General features: G+C 42.5%; 2 protein-coding genes across 3 annotated transcripts; one reads left to right on the top strand and one right to left on the bottom strand.

Annotated features, from left to right (window-relative positions):
• The first annotated feature begins 6,952 nt into the window (after positions 1-6,952).
• Positions 6,953-11,499, top strand: LOC127770369 (putative respiratory burst oxidase homolog protein H). The gene is made up of 13 exons (XM_052296057.1): positions 6,953-7,465; positions 8,050-8,212; positions 8,322-8,370; positions 8,476-9,399; positions 9,487-9,582; positions 9,675-9,790; positions 9,878-9,980; positions 10,103-10,191; positions 10,283-10,433; positions 10,528-10,674; positions 10,771-10,899; positions 10,984-11,062; positions 11,149-11,499. Exons 1-13 carry the CDS (start codon positions 7,090-7,092, stop codon positions 11,256-11,258), a joined length of 2,532 nt encoding a protein of 843 aa, XP_052152017.1. The 5' UTR covers positions 6,953-7,089; the 3' UTR covers positions 11,259-11,499.
• Positions 11,296-14,635, bottom strand: LOC127770374 (uncharacterized). 2 transcript variants are annotated; one of them, XM_052296077.1, is made up of 3 exons: positions 14,297-14,635; positions 13,027-13,108; positions 11,296-12,354 (listed from the first exon to the last, which is right to left on the bottom strand). In XM_052296077.1, exon 3 carries the CDS (start codon positions 12,308-12,310, stop codon positions 11,459-11,461), a length of 852 nt encoding a protein of 283 aa, XP_052152037.1. In that variant the 5' UTR covers positions 12,311-12,354; positions 13,027-13,108; positions 14,297-14,635; the 3' UTR covers positions 11,296-11,458. The 2 variants fall into 2 exon arrangements, with proteins under 2 accessions (XP_052152037.1, XP_052152028.1); XM_052296068.1 differs by lacking the exon at positions 13,027-13,108.
• Between the last annotated feature and the right edge of the window lie 3,645 nt (positions 14,636-18,280).

Genomic DNA, 18,280 nt, shown 5'->3' on the forward strand with positions numbered 1-18,280 from the left:
TCCACCTTGCAAAGTCCAGGCATCATCTGGGTACATTTTTTTTTAATAGAGATCTTTTACAGTGCTTGGGAGGTATGCTAGGTACCTTCCAATGTATTGCACATCCACCGTTTATTTTTTGAGTGATAATTTAGAAGAAAATCAATATAAGCAGGGGTAGTTTAGTACTTTTTATAGCCACACCATCTCTAACTTATCTCGTGGACCGTTTTTTATAACTACCCTCGAAGTAATCCTCGTAATTCTAATCTCCTGCGCTCGTCGATCTAATCATTACGGCCTCACGGCATCAGTGCATTTTATTTGCTGTACCGTCTATTCATATATAGATTTTAGTCTAATTAAAACTACTTTTTCCATCTAGTTAAAATTTGATTCTTCATAATGATTCTCTGTTTACAATCTACACGCACGAGAGGCAAATATTTTCTATTTAATCCAAGATGCAACTTTCATTAACCATCATCGGTAACTATGTGGAAATAAATTACTTTGTTTTAGATTCGTATTGATATATACTTCAGTTGATTAACTCATAAAGTACCGTACGTAAATTACTTTGTTTTAGATTGAGGCGCCAAACGTCAGCTGCCATCGATCTGTTGCTTAGGCGCAGGAACAATACGCACCAAATCCGACTTGTTTGGAAGAACGATAAATCTGCTAGTAATTAATTTGTGTTTTTCTATCTATTGTAATATTCGACACAAAATTACCTATTTAACCTTGCACCTAATCTTTTAAGTTAGAGAGAATTCACTCAGTACCACTGAGTTCGTCATGGTTCAACAATATACCACTGACTTTGTCGATTTCCATTATATACCATCGCCTTTGCTTTAACCTTTACAATTTACCATCACGGGCACAAACTGTTAATTTACATTAAAGAAAAGACAAATATGCCCTTATGATGCGTGAAGACCAGTAGCACTACGACCATGGCATCTAGGGTCCTGAGAGTGATAATAATTGAGAGAGAATGTACAACATGACTACACATGTGAAAAATATCTCAACATGATTATAAATAATAATGAGGACATATTATAAGTATGAATAATGTACAGCATGTGTGCAAGGAAATTCATCCATAAAAGGCGCATAGCACAATTTGACAGTAAGGTGCATAATATTCAATGTCCAAGTTATGCAAGGAAAAATCATCCATAAAAGGTGAACATTACAAAAGCTAAATAAATAAGTTATGTGGAAAAGATGTTACAAGTACATATCCCAGGATGACAATTACCCATCTTGGATGTCAATGGAGGGAGCAACAACGGCAATCGGCACCGGGACGACCTCCTTCGACGACGATGGCACGCGGCAGCATAGGGGCATCTTCTCCCATCGGCAGCACAGGGGCATTTTCTCCCATTGGCAGCACTTCCTTCGACGATGACGGCGATGCTGACGACGACGGCACTACCAGCAACAGAGGCACAAGGAATGGAGGAGCCGGGGACGGCGGTTGTCGCGGCGCCAGGCCCGACGATCGGGGCGGAGAGGGGGACGGCTGTTGGGGCGGCGCCGGGGACGGCTGTCGCTTTGGGGACGACGGGCGGAGATGTAGCACGGCGGCCGGCAGAGATGCGGCGCGGCAGCGGAGATGCGGTGGCCGGCGGAGGAGATGCGGTGCGGCGATCGGCAGAGATGCGGCGCTGCGGCGGGCGGAGATGCAGCGCGGCGGCGGGTGGAGATGCAGCGCGGCGGCCGGCAGAGATGCAGCGGCCGGTAGAGATGCAGCGGCGGGCGGAGATGCGACGCGGTGGTGGCGTGGCGGCGTTGGCGCTAGCCCTAGGAAGGGCTTGAAGAGCCGATTGACTGGGCGCTCGAAGAGAGGATTGACTGGTTAGGGTTAGATGAATCAAAGGGTATTTCGGTCATTACGGAAAAAAATAACAGTACAAACGGCATATAGATGACTGACTGTGGACAGCGATGGTAAATCGTAGAGGTTAAGGGAAAGGCGATGTTATATAATAGAAATCGACAAAGTCAGTGGCATATTGTTGAACCGTGACGAACTCAGTGGTACTGAGTGAATTCTCTCTTTAAGTTAACTAGCTGGGTGGCCCGCGCGATTGCGCGGCTAGCACCCATTTAAAATTATCTATTTTCTAAAATGATTTTACTTAAAATTTATTAAATAGCTATCTCGTTGTTTTAAAACTTTAAAAGACCAAACCTTATTATCCCCGTGATTCTAATTTTATAGTTCAAAGTCATACCAGTTATTACTCCTTACTTCTTCGTCACCTCCTTCCTTATTTGCTTGCTCGATCTACCACTGCTTCTATTCTCTCTCTTTGGAATCTTTAAAAATTACTCTCTCCGTCCCAAAATATAAGCTTTTTTAGCTTTGAATCTAGACAACTATGTGTCTAGATTCATAGCTAAAAGTTGTTATATTTTGGGACGGATGTAGTAGACATTATTTAGATATAGTTTATTATCATCGTTGAGTTTCATTTTTATATTTTTTTAGAAGTCCCATCAAACGTTGTCACTGTACTCCTGTACGACCCATCCGTTGCCTGGGATTTTAAAAATCAAACATGATTATCGTTTAGATTCATTTTTTACTTTCTAGAAGTCCCACCAAACCATCACTGGCTTTGCCACTGTACTTCTCTATGGTTCACCCGCTACATGCCCTCTTTATTGTCCTTGAGATTTTAAAATCAAACATGATTATCATTGGGGTTTATTTTTTATTTTTTCATGACCGTGTTGCTTAATAGCCTATCCATCGTTCTTGCTTTTAATCGTCATTGGATTATATTTGGGGTTTTGTTAATAGTTTTTAGATGTCTCATCAATCGTTATAACTGCTTCTATTCATTCTCTTTGGAACCTTTAAAAATTGAACCTTATAGTTTTTAGAGTTTATTATCTTCATTGGGTTTCAATTCTATTATTTTTGGAATCTATTATTTTTGGAAGTCCCATCAAACACTGCCACTATACTCCTTTACGACCCGTCCGCTGCCTCATCTCTTTATTGTCATTGAGATTAAAATCGAACATAATTATCGTTTGTGTTCATTTTTTTACTTTCTAGAAGTCCCGCCAATCATCATTGGCTTTGCCACTGTGCTCCTCTATGGCTCGTCGCTGCCTTCCCTCTTTATTTTTTATTTTTTGGATGTCATGCCAAATGTCGTGACCGTGTTGCTTAACAACCTTTCCGTTGTTCCTACTTTCAATCATCAATGGGATTCTATTTGGGGCTTTATCAATAGTTTTGAGATGTCCCATCAACCGTTACCACTCTACTCCTTTACAGGCATGTTGCTTCTCCCATCTTTATTATCATTTGTCATCTGTTTTCTAGATGAATTTTTTGTTTGAAAATTCCATAACTTTCATTCCGATATTTTTTTATTTAGAAAATATATTCCTACTTTAACTCTTATAATTGGGTGGCCCGCGCAATTGTACAGCTAGCACACGTATAAAATTATTTGCTTTTTACATATGATTTTATTTAAAATTTACCATTCTAGTGTTTCTAATTTTAAAGTTTTTAAAAGTCACGTCAATAGCTACCCTTACTCCTCTGTCACCCCTTTATTTGATTGCTCGATTCTATGACTATTTCTATTCATCCTTTTTAGAACCCGTATATTTTTCATTCTGATATTTTTTTATTTATAAAATATATTCCTACTTTAACTCTTATAATTGGGTAGCCCGCGCAATTGCGCGGCTAGTACCCGTATAAAATTATTATTTTTACATATGATTTTATTTAAAATTTATCATTCCCATGTTTCTAATTTAAAGTTTTTAAAAGTCACGTTAGTCGCTACCCTTGCTCCTCTGCCACACCTTTATTTGATTGCTTGATCTATCGTTACTTCTATTTATCCTCTTTAGAACTTCAAAAATTAGAACTTGTAGTTTTCAGATTTGATTGTTTCGTTGGGTTTCGTTTTTATAATTTTTAGAAGTCCCGTCAAACGTCGTCAATGTACTCCACTACGGCCCATCCACTGCATCCTCTCTTTTTTATCATTGGGATTTAAAAAATTGAACATAATTATTGTTTGTGTTCTTTTTTACTTTCTAGAAGTCCCACCAAAACATTAACGGCTTCGCCACTGTACTCCTCTATGGCCCGCCCATAGAGATATTTAAAATCGAACATGATTATCATTGGGGTTTTACTTTTTATAAGTCTCGCCAACTGTCATAACTGTGTTGCTTAATGGTATGCCCGTCGTCCCTCCTCTTAATTGTCATTTGATTCTATTTCGGGTTTTGTTTATAGTTTTTAGATGTCCCATCAACCACCACCACTCTATTCCTTTACGGGCTCATTGTTTCTCCCCTCTTTATTGTATTTGTCATCGTAGTGTTCTAAATGGACCTTTTTTTTTTGAAAATTCCATATTTTTCATTCCGATATTTTTTTATTTATAAATTATATTCCTACTTCAACTCTTATAATTATTTTTCTATTTTCATAATTTATTTTATTTGTTATACCGAATTTTAATTAATCTCTCTATATGGTCTCTTCTTTCAATAATTCTTTTTTATTATGAATTTTAGTTATTTATATAATGTATTCCACTCTCATTTTTATTTTTGTATTTTCTTTTTTTTTTATTTTGAATTTCAATTACTCTCATGTCGTGTTCTTATTTGGAGATAAATTATATTCCTATATGAACTCTTATAAATATTTTTCTATTTTCAGAATTTATTTTATTTGTTATTCCGAATTTTAATTAATCTCTCTCTCTATATAGTCTCTTCTTTCAATAGTTCTTTTTTATTGCAAATTTTAGTTATTTATATAATGTATTCCACTCTCATTTTTATTTTTGTATTCTCATTATTTTATTTTGAATTTCAATTACTCTCGTGTTGGGTTTTTATTTGGACTCTTCTTTCAACATTGCTTATTTTTAATTCCGAATTTTAGTTACTTTTAAATTGTATTTTTACTTGAAAAATTATTTTTGGGTTAATGTGGGAATTTCTATCCCTCATAACAGGAGTAGAGTACAAAGAGTTAGCCGAGGTAATTGAATAAATGGACCAGCCATCAAATATATCTATTTCTCTCGTGTACTGGTCGTACCTTCTCTTTCTCTGGCTCCTATTTCTTCGTTATTTTGTTGGAGACGGCAGATGGGAAACTGTACGTGCTGTGATTGCTTTGTAGTATCTTTTTTTTTGGTAGCTAGCCACCATAGCAATCGGACACAAAATCATACACGGACATAGCTTTTTTCCCTAGATTCCTATTACAATTTTTGTTTCCTAGTGCTAGTTTGGTAAGAAAAGTCTAACTGCTGCTGGCCAATTTCTATAATACACGTATATGTATCTGATTACCATATTAAAACTTCTATGCTATTAAATCTCAGCCCTTAAAATTTAGACAACTAAGATCTAATGGTGTAAAGTTTTCTCTTTTTCTCTGATTAATGTGAGAATTTCTAGCCGCCACAGTGAACGTGGTGTCTCCTTTCAAAGATCTAATGGTGTAAAGTTTTCTCTTTTTTTCCGATTAATGTGAGAATTTCTAGCCGCCACAGTGAACATGGTGTCTCCTTTCAAAGCTGTTTTAATAATATAATAGATAGATAGATACCTGGCCCACATTTTCAGGTACCCACCCACACATACCTTCTGCTATAGATCGTTGGATTGCATCCAATCAACGGATGCCATCATTCCCAAGCACCATAGCAGGTCTCTTTTTAATAAAAAAATAAAGAAAGATACACACAGATCATCATTCCCTCTGTAAATCTGTAACTCCATCATTCCATCAGGACCGAAATAAAGCTGGAATTCGCTTGCCTTAGAATCACATCAAGCCTGAACCTCCGGTCATCCCGGCTGCTGACAGTAACTAGTGGATGTGAGGAAAAAAAATCAGGACACTGGCCGTCGAGTGAACGGAATTTACCCTTGAGATTCTCCGGCCGAAGATAGTGTGGGCCTTGCACGCGATAGCCACTGTAAAACATCGGGACAAACCTGTCACCTGCTCGAACAAGCTAAGATCGCGCCATCGTGTGGCTCCAGCTTCTGCAAACAACAAGGGACCGTATATTCCTGGAGCTAGATTTTTGGCTGTGTATGTATGTAGCCAAGCAACCCTTGTTCAAGTACAAAACGTGGTACATATATAAATGCAATCTTGGTCGAAAAGACCGGCGATTTGGCGTGTATATAGCCATCGCGGTAATGACATTTAGCCAAGCTATTAGTAAAAGTGAACATCCTTTTCAGAGGGAACAGCAAGTGATGAGCAAGATGGTCAGTATTGTACCAAGTGATTAAAAAAAATGAAGAAATGTTTGTTAACTAAAAACGAGATTTACAGGGAAAGTCATCCCTCCAAATATATTTTTTTAAGAAGACATTATGAAGTTGTTTTACTAAATTGGTATATATTATGAGCTTGTTTTTTTTTGCGGGGATATTATGAGCTTGTTGATGATTGAACATGAAACTTTAGACTTAAAATCACACATTATTTACCACTGTGTTAAGTGTATCTAATCGTTAATTAGGCTAGCGATCCGGTCGCTTTTGGTTTATTTTTCCACCCTCCGATTTCTTCCGGTGCCTGCCAGCTACCTGCGGCAAAGGCCACCACACGACACGCACCAACAGACCCCTTTCCGGCGCGGGCCCACTCGGTCAGGCTCAGAAAGAGGCCAGCCAAGTTGCCCCACCTAACGCCCGCCTCCCTGAGCCGTCCGTTCCCCATCCGACGTCCCACCACCCGCCCACGTGTCCCCCCTTACCTTGCCTGCTCGAGAAGAAAGGCAAAGGCTCGCGATGCTACGTGAACCGTGGATCTCGTATCCGACGGCGGAGATCTCCCCCCGCGCGCAGCAGCAGGCGGTGCACACGACGTCGTCGCAACGGCTATAACTGGAGACGACATCCGCGCATGTTACCCGCCATATCTGTCTCCCTCTCCCCTTCTCATCTCCCGAGAAGTGGTAGTAGTAGTCGTCTAGTAGTAGTAGCCTACCACCACCTCCCTCGGCGAGCGGGTCCCACCGGCCACCGTCCGTACTCCGGTGAGCCGGCATTGCGTGTTCCGGGATGGCGTCGCCGTACGACCACCAGTCGCCGCATGCGCAGCACCCGTCGGGGTTGCCGAGGCCGCCGGGGGCGGGGGCGGGTGCGGCGGCGGGCGGGTTCGCGCGGGGGCTGATGAAGCAGCCGTCGCGGCTGGCGTCCGGGGTGAGGCAGTTCGCGTCGAGGGTGTCGATGAAGGTGCCGGAGGGGGTGGGGGGGATGCGGCCCGGTGGCGGGAGGATGACGCGGATGCAGTCCAGCGCGCAGGTGGGGCTCCGGGGGCTCCGCTTCCTCGACAAGACGTCCGGCGGGAAGGAGGGGTGGAAGTCCGTCGAGCGCCGCTTCGACGAGATGAACCGCAACGGCCGCCTCCCCAAGGAGAGCTTCGGCAAGTGCATCGGTGAGTCCCCGGCCCGCAGCTTCCATCGATGGTGCGATCCAGAAACAGATAGCCGTAAATTCAGTTCCAAAAGGGCGATTAGTTGTTGCTAACAAGAACACAGCAGAAATATCTCTGATTGAAGGAATATTGTGTTGGCGCCATCTTTCTTGTTTTCTGTCAATCATTTTTATGCTCCGCAACAGTTGTGTGATGATGCCGTGAACTGTTCATCTTTGTCCAAAGAGTTGGCAGGGACAGCTCTGCCTAACTGAGATCGGCTCTTTGCTTCTCAACTAATCCCCTCGAATTAATGCTTTTGCTTTGCGAAATGGTCCATTATTAAGCAGTAAATCGGTACAGCAAAAGAAACGAGTACTCTGTACTTCTCTTTTGTTATTGCACATGCTTACGGAGAAAATGGAGTTATAGCGACCGGTTCATGCTGGAGGCAGTTAGGCGATCGATGGAATAATAATCGTGTAGCGCTAAGCGAATCATTTCTCTTTTTAGATAGTTTGGATGTCTAACAATGCCCATGATTCATGATCTTTTAATTGAACTAAGAAAAATTAATCCATGGTGGATCTGCTTGGCATCAAAAGGCATGGGGGACTCCAAGGAGTTCGCCGGCGAGCTGTTCGTGGCGCTGGCGCGGCGGAGGAACCTGGAGCCGGAGGACGGCATCACCAAGGAGCAGCTCAAGGAGTTCTGGGAGGAGATGACCGACCAGAACTTCGACTCGCGGCTTCGCATTTTCTTTGACATGTAATGGTTCACCGTCCCAGTTATAATTTCCAAGATGAACACGATAAATCGATCGCCAACTGACGAAATGGATTTTTTTTTTCCTTCCCCCTCTCTCTGATGCATCCAGGTGCGACAAGAATGGCGATGGGATGCTCACGGAAGATGAGGTCAAGGAGGTGAGGACGAAAGAATTCTTCTGGATTGGATCTCATCTGCCATTCTGGAACATGGAGATAGAGGATTAAATATCGTTTTCTTGTTTGGCTGGAATGGATTTGCAGGTTATTATACTGAGTGCGTCGGCGAACAAGCTGGCGAAGCTGAAGGGACACGCGGCGACGTACGCGTCGCTGATCATGGAGGAGCTGGACCCGGACGACCGCGGGTACATCGAGATCTGGCAGCTGGAGACGCTGCTGCGCGGCATGGTGAGCGCGCAGGCGGCGCCGGAGAAGATGAAGCGAACGACGTCGAGCCTCGCGAGGACGATGATCCCGTCGCGGTACCGGAGCCCGCTGAAGCGGCACGTGTCCAGGACGGTGGACTTCGTGCACGAGAACTGGAAGCGGATCTGGCTCGTCGCGCTGTGGCTCGCCGTCAACGTCGGCCTCTTCGCCTACAAGTTCGAGCAGTACGAGCGGCGCGCCGCGTTCCAGGTGATGGGCCACTGCGTGTGCGTGGCCAAGGGCGCCGCCGAGGTGCTCAAGCTCAACATGGCGCTCATCCTCCTCCCCGTGTGCCGGAACACGCTCACCACGCTCAGGTCCACGGCGCTCAGCCACGTCATCCCCTTCGACGACAACATCAACTTCCACAAGGTGATCGCGGCGACCATCGCCGCCGCCACCGCCGTCCACACGCTGGCGCACGTCACCTGCGACTTCCCGAGGCTGATCAACTGCCCCAGCGACAAGTTCATGGCGACGCTGGGGCCGAACTTCGGGTACAGGCAGCCGACGTACGCCGACCTGCTGGAGAGCGCCCCCGGCGTCACCGGCATCCTCATGATCATCATCATGTCCTTCTCCTTCACGCTGGCCACGCACTCCTTCCGCCGGAGCGTCGTCAAGCTGCCGTCGCCGCTGCACCACCTCGCCGGCTTCAACGCCTTCTGGTACGCGCACCACCTCCTGGTGCTCGCCTACGTCCTCCTCGTCGTGCACTCCTACTTCATATTCCTCACCAGGGAGTGGTACAAGAAAACGGTAAAATTCTCATCAGGCGCTCGATCTTCCTGTGACTGCAATGAAATTAATTGACATCATCTCAAAATGTCAATCTTGTTCCTGCAGACATGGATGTACCTGATAGTCCCAGTGCTCTTCTATGCATGCGAGAGAACGATCAGAAAAGTTCGAGAGAACAACTACCGCGTGAGCATCGTCAAGGTAAGCAGCTGACTCATGTAACTGGGATCCATTCTTTCTTAGCTGTTTGCCTGTTACTCATAAAATTGGTGATGTGGGTGTGGCACATGCAGGCAGCGATTTACCCAGGAAATGTGCTCTCTCTTCACATGAAGAAGCCGCCGGGTTTCAAGTACAAGAGCGGGATGTACCTGTTTGTGAAGTGCCCTGATGTCTCTCCTTTCGAATGGTAACCAATTCACCCTTGTCGCATGAATGCATGTCCAAAATGTGGTTTATCTGAGACTATTTCTAACTGTTTTTCCTGCCTTTGCAGGCATCCCTTCTCCATCACTTCTGCACCTGGAGATGACTACCTGAGTGTGCATATCCGTACACTAGGTGACTGGACGACTGAACTCAGAAACCTGTTTGGGAAGGTCAGTTGAGGCAGCACAGCTGCAAAGAGTTGCAAGAACAATTAGTTTCCCTCGTTAAACAATTCTAGGAGAATAATGCAGATTGCCAAAAGATGGAGAACTAAATCTTAGTATTCATGTAGGCTTGCGAGGCACAGGTTACTTCTAAGAAGGCTACCCTTTCAAGACTTGAAACTACAGTTGTGGCGGACGCTCAGACAGAGGATACTAGGTGACTAGAGAAGCTCTTCTATTTCACCTACCAAATGCATTTGGTCTACAATCATTTTCTAACCCTGGTTATCTTCACAATGTTGCTTCAGGTTTCCTAAGGTCCTTATTGATGGGCCCTATGGTGCACCGGCGCAAAACTACAAGAAGTATGACATTCTTTTGCTTATTGGTCTTGGAATTGGTGCTACTCCTTTCATCAGCATTCTGAAGGATCTGTTGAACAACATTAAATCCAACGAAGTAAAATTCTTCCCTGATAAATAGTGTTTCCTTATTTCCTACAATGTTGTATAACTGGAGGAAATAGATAACTAAAATGAGTTGATGGCAACAGGAGGTGGAAAGCATACATGGTTCTGAGATAGGCAGCTTCAAGAACAATGGGCCAGGAAGAGCTTACTTCTACTGGGTGACCAGAGAGCAAGGGTCCTTCGAGTGGTTTAAAGGAGTCATGAACGATGTCGCTGAAAGTGATCACAATGTACTGTCTCACTCTCAATTCTTCGCTGTATTTTCAAATTTCCATAGTTCCTTCAGTCATAGATAGAACATAAACTAATATATGTGGGAATTGCAGAATATTATAGAGATGCACAATTACCTGACCAGCGTGTATGAAGAAGGCGACGCAAGGTCAGCTTTGATTGCCATGGTTCAGTCACTTCAACATGCCAAAAATGGTGTGGATATCGTCTCCGGCAGCAGGGTATTCGACATCTTCCCCCTCTTCTATCTGAAATACTTATTTATTTCCAGTGTATTCCTCTTATTTCTGATTGATCTGTTGCAGATTCGCACACATTTTGCGAGGCCTAACTGGAGAAAGGTGTTCTCTGACTTGGCGAATGCCCACAAAAACTCACGCATAGGTGAGCCTCTTTTTTCAGCGAACATCGTCGATGCAACAATTTTGAGCTTTGCAGTAACGGTTGTTAACAAATCCATAAATATGCAGGTGTTTTCTATTGTGGATCCCCTACACTCACGAAACAACTCAAGGATCTTTCAAAAGAATTCAGCCAGACAACCACAACTAGATTCCACTTCCACAAGGAAAACTTTTAAGACCGTACCAAAGGACGTCTAAACAGACTGCATATACTTGTATAGGAAAGAAATACGATAGCATTGGGATAGCAAATATAGTCTTACAAGTTTTGCTCTACGATGGATTGTACAAAATATATGTTGAAAGCTAGTGTCACCATCGTGCATAGATTCTGGAATGTTTACAGATATATGTATTGGAACAGTGGGAATGCATGTTAGAAAAATTGAGTTCCAGGTGGTGCGCCTTGAGCATGCATATTTTCTCTCTTCAGTCTTTCTGCCTTCGCCAGTTTTTCTGCCCTGACTGTCTGTGCATTGCGTATAAGAACACTATTTTGTGGTGTGCATTCAGCACTCTGAGCATTTCCAGACAAGTTCCTGTTTTTTGGAGGCCTGCCTCTTCTTTTAGGCTGAGTATTGGCAGGAATAGTTGCATCCTTTCGAGGATACATAGTTGCATCCTTTCGAGGCCTGCCCCTTTTTCTAGGTTGACTACTAGCGTTAACATATGCATCGTTGGATGTAGATGCTGGAACCAACGCTAGTAAGTTATTGGATTGATGTTCATTTGCCGCTCCAGTCATCATCTGATCTTCCATAGCATTGTTTGTGTTGCCATCCGTTATAGCATAGACTTTTCTTGGTCTACCCACCTTAGGTTTGAAGACAGGAGCTGTATTTTGAAGTGCGAATTTATCCGAAATAAGTGTTTTCAGCGGGATAGTTATGTCCAATGGCAGCATGATCTCCTCCACTTCCTTCCACTCGAGATCCTCCTGGTCTCCATCTTGATAGACAACACTGTACCAGTTACTTTCACTATCATACTTGTCCACTTTCCCTACAAAATGCTTGTCCCCAAAAGGTTTCCTTACTTTCCGCCCTTCTAGAAATTCACCAAAACGATGATCAACAGGAGGTTCTGCAGCATTACTTGGTTCAGGTTGTGATTCGGATGCTACATCAGGAGGCAAGTCTGGAACACCATTGATAATGATGGCAGGCTCTCTGGCAACTTTGATGACAGATGCAGTCTTTGATTCTTGCATGCCATGAATCTCCTCCATGACCTAACACCGTATCAGTTGTCCTTCTATGTAGCTATAACAGCCTGGCACAGAGAGGATATAAGAAACAATGAAACATTCCCAAACTAAGAAATCATAAGCAAGCTTAGTCCACAGAACAAGTAATCATGAACCAAGCACTTCAAAGCTAATGTAACATATGAAGAAACATAAAAAGCATTGGTGAGCATCTAGGAAGCTAGAAGCACCGGTAGTTCACACATGTGACGTGATGGTTCCATGATACATGGCAGGTCTCAGTATAGCAGTGGCAGGTATTGCTGGAGTAAGCATGCCTGTTCAGAAAAAAAGAAATTTTCCAACAAGTGCGGTGCTCTGAAATTCTGATACGTCTGAGCCAGTAAAATTGGCACTGCATCTAACCCTTGCCAGTTATCTGCTGCCAATCTCAGCACTGCACTAGAGACTGAACTCGGCCATCAACTGGTCATGTTCCATTTGGTGGTTTACTGCTAATCTAAAGATCAACTTTTAAAACAAACAAAGGCCAATTAAAAATATAACATGGCTTGTTCCATTAGCTCTAATTTCAGAAATAAATGGGACATCCAAGTTGAACTAAAACTAATTTACGCGTTTCAGAAAGGGTCTACCTACAACAGCAAGTATCTGTTTTTCTCCCGGACGTAAGTACAACTCAAATCCAAAAAAAAACTGTATTACAACATTGATTAGAAAACAAATAGAAGTAGTACCTAAATATATTCCTTAAAACTAGCTCATAAAAGTTCAATTAATTAGAACTCAGCTTCCCAAATCTGTTCCAGAACCAGCTATCTGAAAGTTTTGATCACAAAATAACATCATACACAATTTGGTGAGAGAACTAGGCTGATTCACAAAGACTCAGAGTTGAACAAACAAGGATGATGCCTCTTCTTTCTGCATTTTACAATAAAATAAATAAGCAGTTTGATGCAAAAAAAATATGATAAAAAAAGTAAATCAAGCAGAACACCAAGATTTTATGCCCTTCCCCAATCAGGCTTACCACATATGAAATAAATCTTCCAACGACAAAAAAGCCTAAGATCAATTTCTTCATTTTGCATGCAAAAGTATGCCAGTTGTGGACACAGCACATTGGACCTAGAAGCTAATTCAGATGTTACAAAAAAAAAGGTGTCATTTGTGTTAGCATTGTAAAAACCTTTTTTTTTTCAAGTTGAGGCAGGCAGCGTTCCCACATGCTTTTGAGAACATCCTAAAACGACATTCTCTTCTCTGATTTCGGTTGTAATTAGCTACCATCATAAAGAAGGTGAGGAACCCATGTTATCCCATAATAGAAAGGCAGCACTTTAAATCCAATGCATCATTTCTGATATATGAACATGTTGTCTATGCTAGGGCTCTAAACAAGGCCAAATCATAAAATTTGTTAAGGGTACGAGGCTACAGGGGCGAATCCACGTACATGCCATGTGATGCACAGGCACAGGCTAAACTTTGACATCCTAATCGTAGATCATGTTACCATGTAAACATGTAAACAGAGTATTAGATCTAATTCATAGGTACAATGAATGGGTGGGCATAAAAATCCCACAACCAACCGAACCACCATTTTTTAGGCCTTCGGGTTGACCTTTGGTCTCTGCTATACCGCACAAAACCGCTCTCTCTCGCCCCAGTGAGGATATAGTGCACCCTACATCGTTTAAGTCAATTCAGCACAAGTTTGCAACAGAATTATCAATTTAACATATAAAACCATCTGAGCAGAGGGCCTAGGCCACCGGTTCATCAGATACCCAACAGATCCAAACGGATGCACAACGCGCTTCGTTTACTAGACAAAATGGAGGCGGCATTTCATCAAACAGAAATCTCGCAGTATACCACCGCAGATTATGATCCAACGGATGCACAACGTGTTTCGTTTACTAGACAAAATGGAGCAGGCATTTCATCCAACAGAAATCTCTCGAAGGAATGTATGGATGGCAGATTCAGCGGACTCACCTCGGGCTTGCGCTCTCCCTGCGGGGAACTGTGCTCGCGAAACTCGGAGGGCTCTGTAGGTACGCCCCCCCCCCCCCCTTCGCGGGTGAGAGACCTCGCTCGCCGTCGCCGGGTCGCACAAACCCTAACCCTCCGACGAGAAGGGCGGGGGGTAGATCCTGACGGCCTGGATCTGGCAGCAGCCACGCAGTACGATGGGAGCGCCCGCAAAGGTGGTGGCCGGTGAGGGAGGCACGGCGCCGACGAGAGGCGGGCGCGCGGTGGCCGCCGTCTCCGGAGAGGCGGAGACGGCGAGAGGTGAGCGCCGCAGGCAATCCCTCTGCGAAGTGGGGGACTGGACAGCACAGCCAACAGAGGGTCACAGGGAAGATGGGGAGCGGATTTAGGTGGTAGGTATTGGGCTTCAGCCTTTCGGCCCATGTAGGTTTGGATCTGTTTCTGGAGGCCATAAAGTGTTTTGGGCTGGCTCCATCTCGGCTATGGAAGTGATTATCTAATGGGCCTTCTGAAACTGAGTAATTTCTTTTTTTGTTAGAAACAAAACGCAATAATTTCACTATTTCAGTGTACAATTCAATGTGTTCTTTTCTTTAGCAATGGTATACGTACAAAAATTTTCTTGGGAAAAAACCGCTCAAAAGTTTCACGTGTTATCATAAATGAGAAGTTAGATTATGCTAAAAAAAAGAAAGAATTTAGATGAGGTTAGGTGTTTGTACAAGTTCGGTAAGAAATCCTAAGGGATTGTTTACTTTATAGATATTTTCAATATTTCCAAAATTTTAGAAAATTAGTAATATTACCAAGTTTTGGTAGAATATACTACATATGATGTTGTCAATTATCTAGACATGGCAAATATTAAGTAATAAACTAAATGTTGTCATATATCTGTTAATTTTAATAAACAATGTTCATCGCAAAAAAAAATTAATAAACAATGGTATGGTTTAATATAACATGAATCTGAACATGCCCTAAGTCTACCATTTCCCTTTTTAAGAGAGATAAAATAAACTTTGGTATATTTGTATAGTACCTATGCATTTTTTTTAAAAAAAAAACACCTAGTATTATACAATTGAAGCGAAGAATGAAAATGTTTTTTTTTAAACTTAAGTTTTGTATTACCGTTTCCATTCTAAAATTAATATTAGCATCTTTTAAAAACGTAGTCCAAAGGCGTAACAATTTTTCAGAGGAGCGCAGTTCTTTTAAAAAAAATATAGAGAGAGGAATGCATTTGTTACGTCTTCATGACGTTAATGATTCTCTTGGACGATTTTAACATTTACCTGCTCATTGCCATCCAATAGTTTTACCGCGTTATCTTAACCATGATCTTACATCAGTAACATCACCTTTGTATATACCATGAATTTTGACGCTACATCATGCATGTCTTCTCTTTTTTTTTACTGCGGGTGGTAACTGTGATAGAGACTTTCACACGAAAACAACAAAATGATCATGTTCCTTTCACTTGGGAAATCTCTGTCTGCTGAAGTTCTTTGACCATCCAACAAAATCTTGGTGTGTTCACATTTCAGCTGCTGTCATGCATGACCCCAAAATGCTTAAGCTACTACGCCTAATTGCGTTTAATAGCTAACAAGTGGCAAGGAATCACTAGCTAGCTAGTTTACAACTTCCATTTGCGGGAATTACTTAGAACACTTTCATTACCAATTACCACTAAACAAATTCAACTTTGTGTTGTCACTTAGCATTTCTAAATAGTAATATTTATGCCCCTTTGCTGATTCCATCTTTTTACCATGTTCTTTCCCCCCCCCCCCCCCCCCCCCCTGAAGGAATTTCTGCAGAAATCTTTTGACCTCATTGTCACATTCGTTGTCCTGTTTGTCCTTAATCTTGAATCCGTCCTTAAACAAATTAATGATACTTTTCCAATCAAGATCCCTCGCTGGAGTGCGCAAAGATCATATCTTTTTGTTTTTTTGTTCTAACCTCAAGTAAGAGCTTGCTTATTGGTGAAGTGGTTAGGGTGGGCTAGTACCCTACATTTCTTACTAGGGTCAACAATAGCATCCAAGTGTGCACTTTTAGATGTTAATTCATGCCATGTGTTTTGCTTATGATTGATTTATCCGTGAAAGCAAGGCCATCATTTGATTCTTTGGGCCTTACACTGGTGTAAGCAATCTCCACAATACTATAACTATATAGAGAGGGAATGCAACACCTCACATGATTCCCTTGTTCTTCCTTCCTCCTCCACTTGAGAAAGTGGTTTGGTGCTTCTAATTGTAAATGGTTTCTTGATTATTTTGCATGCTACTACAAATATGCTTTGCCGTTACACGCCATTGCTGGTCACATTCTCTTCATAAATTGTAATCATCATGAAGCTAAGTAGCTAGCTAGCTAATCTACCTGAAGAATAGCACATTAGCCAACATCAACTGTCGAGCGGCGTTAGCTGAACAAAAGAAAAAAAAATGACTCAGCTTAGCTGAAAGAGGGAGGCGGCATTTTGACTATATTCTATATAGTCGCACGTTCAGCAACAGCAATTACAAAATTGGTACATGAACTTAGCACAAGAATTTGTGCCAAAAAGAGTACTAATTACACTTGAAATCATAGCTAGTTAAGATAGATTATCTGCACAAAGTACTCTGCTTACCGGCCGACAAAGATTCGGCAGCCACCCTCCCCGCCTCTACGGAGAGAGGGAAAGAGAGATAGCCTTGCTCAAAGCTAGAAATTCCAAAGAGTCAGAGAGAGATAGGGGCAGAGAGATTCAGCTTCTGCTTGCTCTAAAATATATACTAAGGAAATGGGAGAATTAGTGCGCCCTTAATTATAGGGCTCTCCCAGCATAATAATCTCCTTTCCTCATCCCTAACCTATATGCAGCATTAGAAGCCATTTGCATGCCTTTGGAAACTTACTTGACGGAAAGACAAGAACTGCAAATGGCCTTCATGTGAGCTTGGGAATGTCTGATGTTGTAACTAAATTATTAAAAAAAGCACGGTACTTAGCTTATTGGTAGCCCGCAGTATATAGGGATTAGGGAGATGTCGACCTCCTTCCTGTCAGTGCAAAGATGCAATGGTCACTTTCATGACATAATTAAATCGAGCGACTGATCACATGAATCCCATAGTCACATGCAAAAGTATAAACACTCACATAGAAGAGTTTGAATCGAAGTGATGATCCTTGCTAGCTAATGGTCTATGCTGTCACATGCCATTATGTCCTGCCTGTAGATATATGTGTTTGATTTGCACTTGTTTTGCCCTCTCTGATTGTAATTGTAAACAACAACTGACTGTCAAAACTCAAAACCTCTTTCTCTTACAGTCAGGAGACTTCTGTGCATTTTTCTACCGTTTCTTACAGTCAGGAATTAAACAGTATCTGAGAAATTAAGGAAGGATTCTGCTAATAACTGCAAGAGCAATAATACATTAACTCAACATGCATGGAGGCTTCTCAATTGCTCTTCTAATCATTGATTGAGTCGCAATATATACACTTGGGTTCTTATTCTTGTTTGACTCATCTTTACGGTATCATGTCCTGGTCCCTGGCCCGGCGATGGTGCCGGCGACGATCGTGCCCGTTGCGATCAGTCTAAAGGTGTGATTTTTTTTGGAGGAGGTTCTTGCATTGCTTTCTTTCTTCTAACTCTCATGGATGCATGATTCCCAAAATCGAGCTCGAGATAGAGGCGAGGATTGGAACTGAATTCGCTCTTGCCCGTTGGGTGATTTTCTTGCCATGTCCTTTCGCTACATTTCATTTTCGTGCTACATTTCGAGGCGCAATTAGTTGCCGCTTTAAATGTTCTTTGGTGATAAAATTTTGCGATTCTTTTGTGTGGTCAAAAGGGTGTGCTAATAGTAGAGTTAATTGTATCTGAGCTACTGCGAATCGAATTTTTCCCCTCGGTGTATTCTGTTTGTGATAACTCGGTTTATCTTCGTCCAGAAATTTTAGCCGCAATTT

The sequence above is a fragment of the Oryza glaberrima genome, chromosome 1 (assembly GCF_000147395.1).
Source record: "Oryza glaberrima chromosome 1, OglaRS2, whole genome shotgun sequence".
In the NCBI taxonomy this organism is placed as follows: Eukaryota; Viridiplantae; Streptophyta; class Magnoliopsida; order Poales; family Poaceae; genus Oryza; species Oryza glaberrima.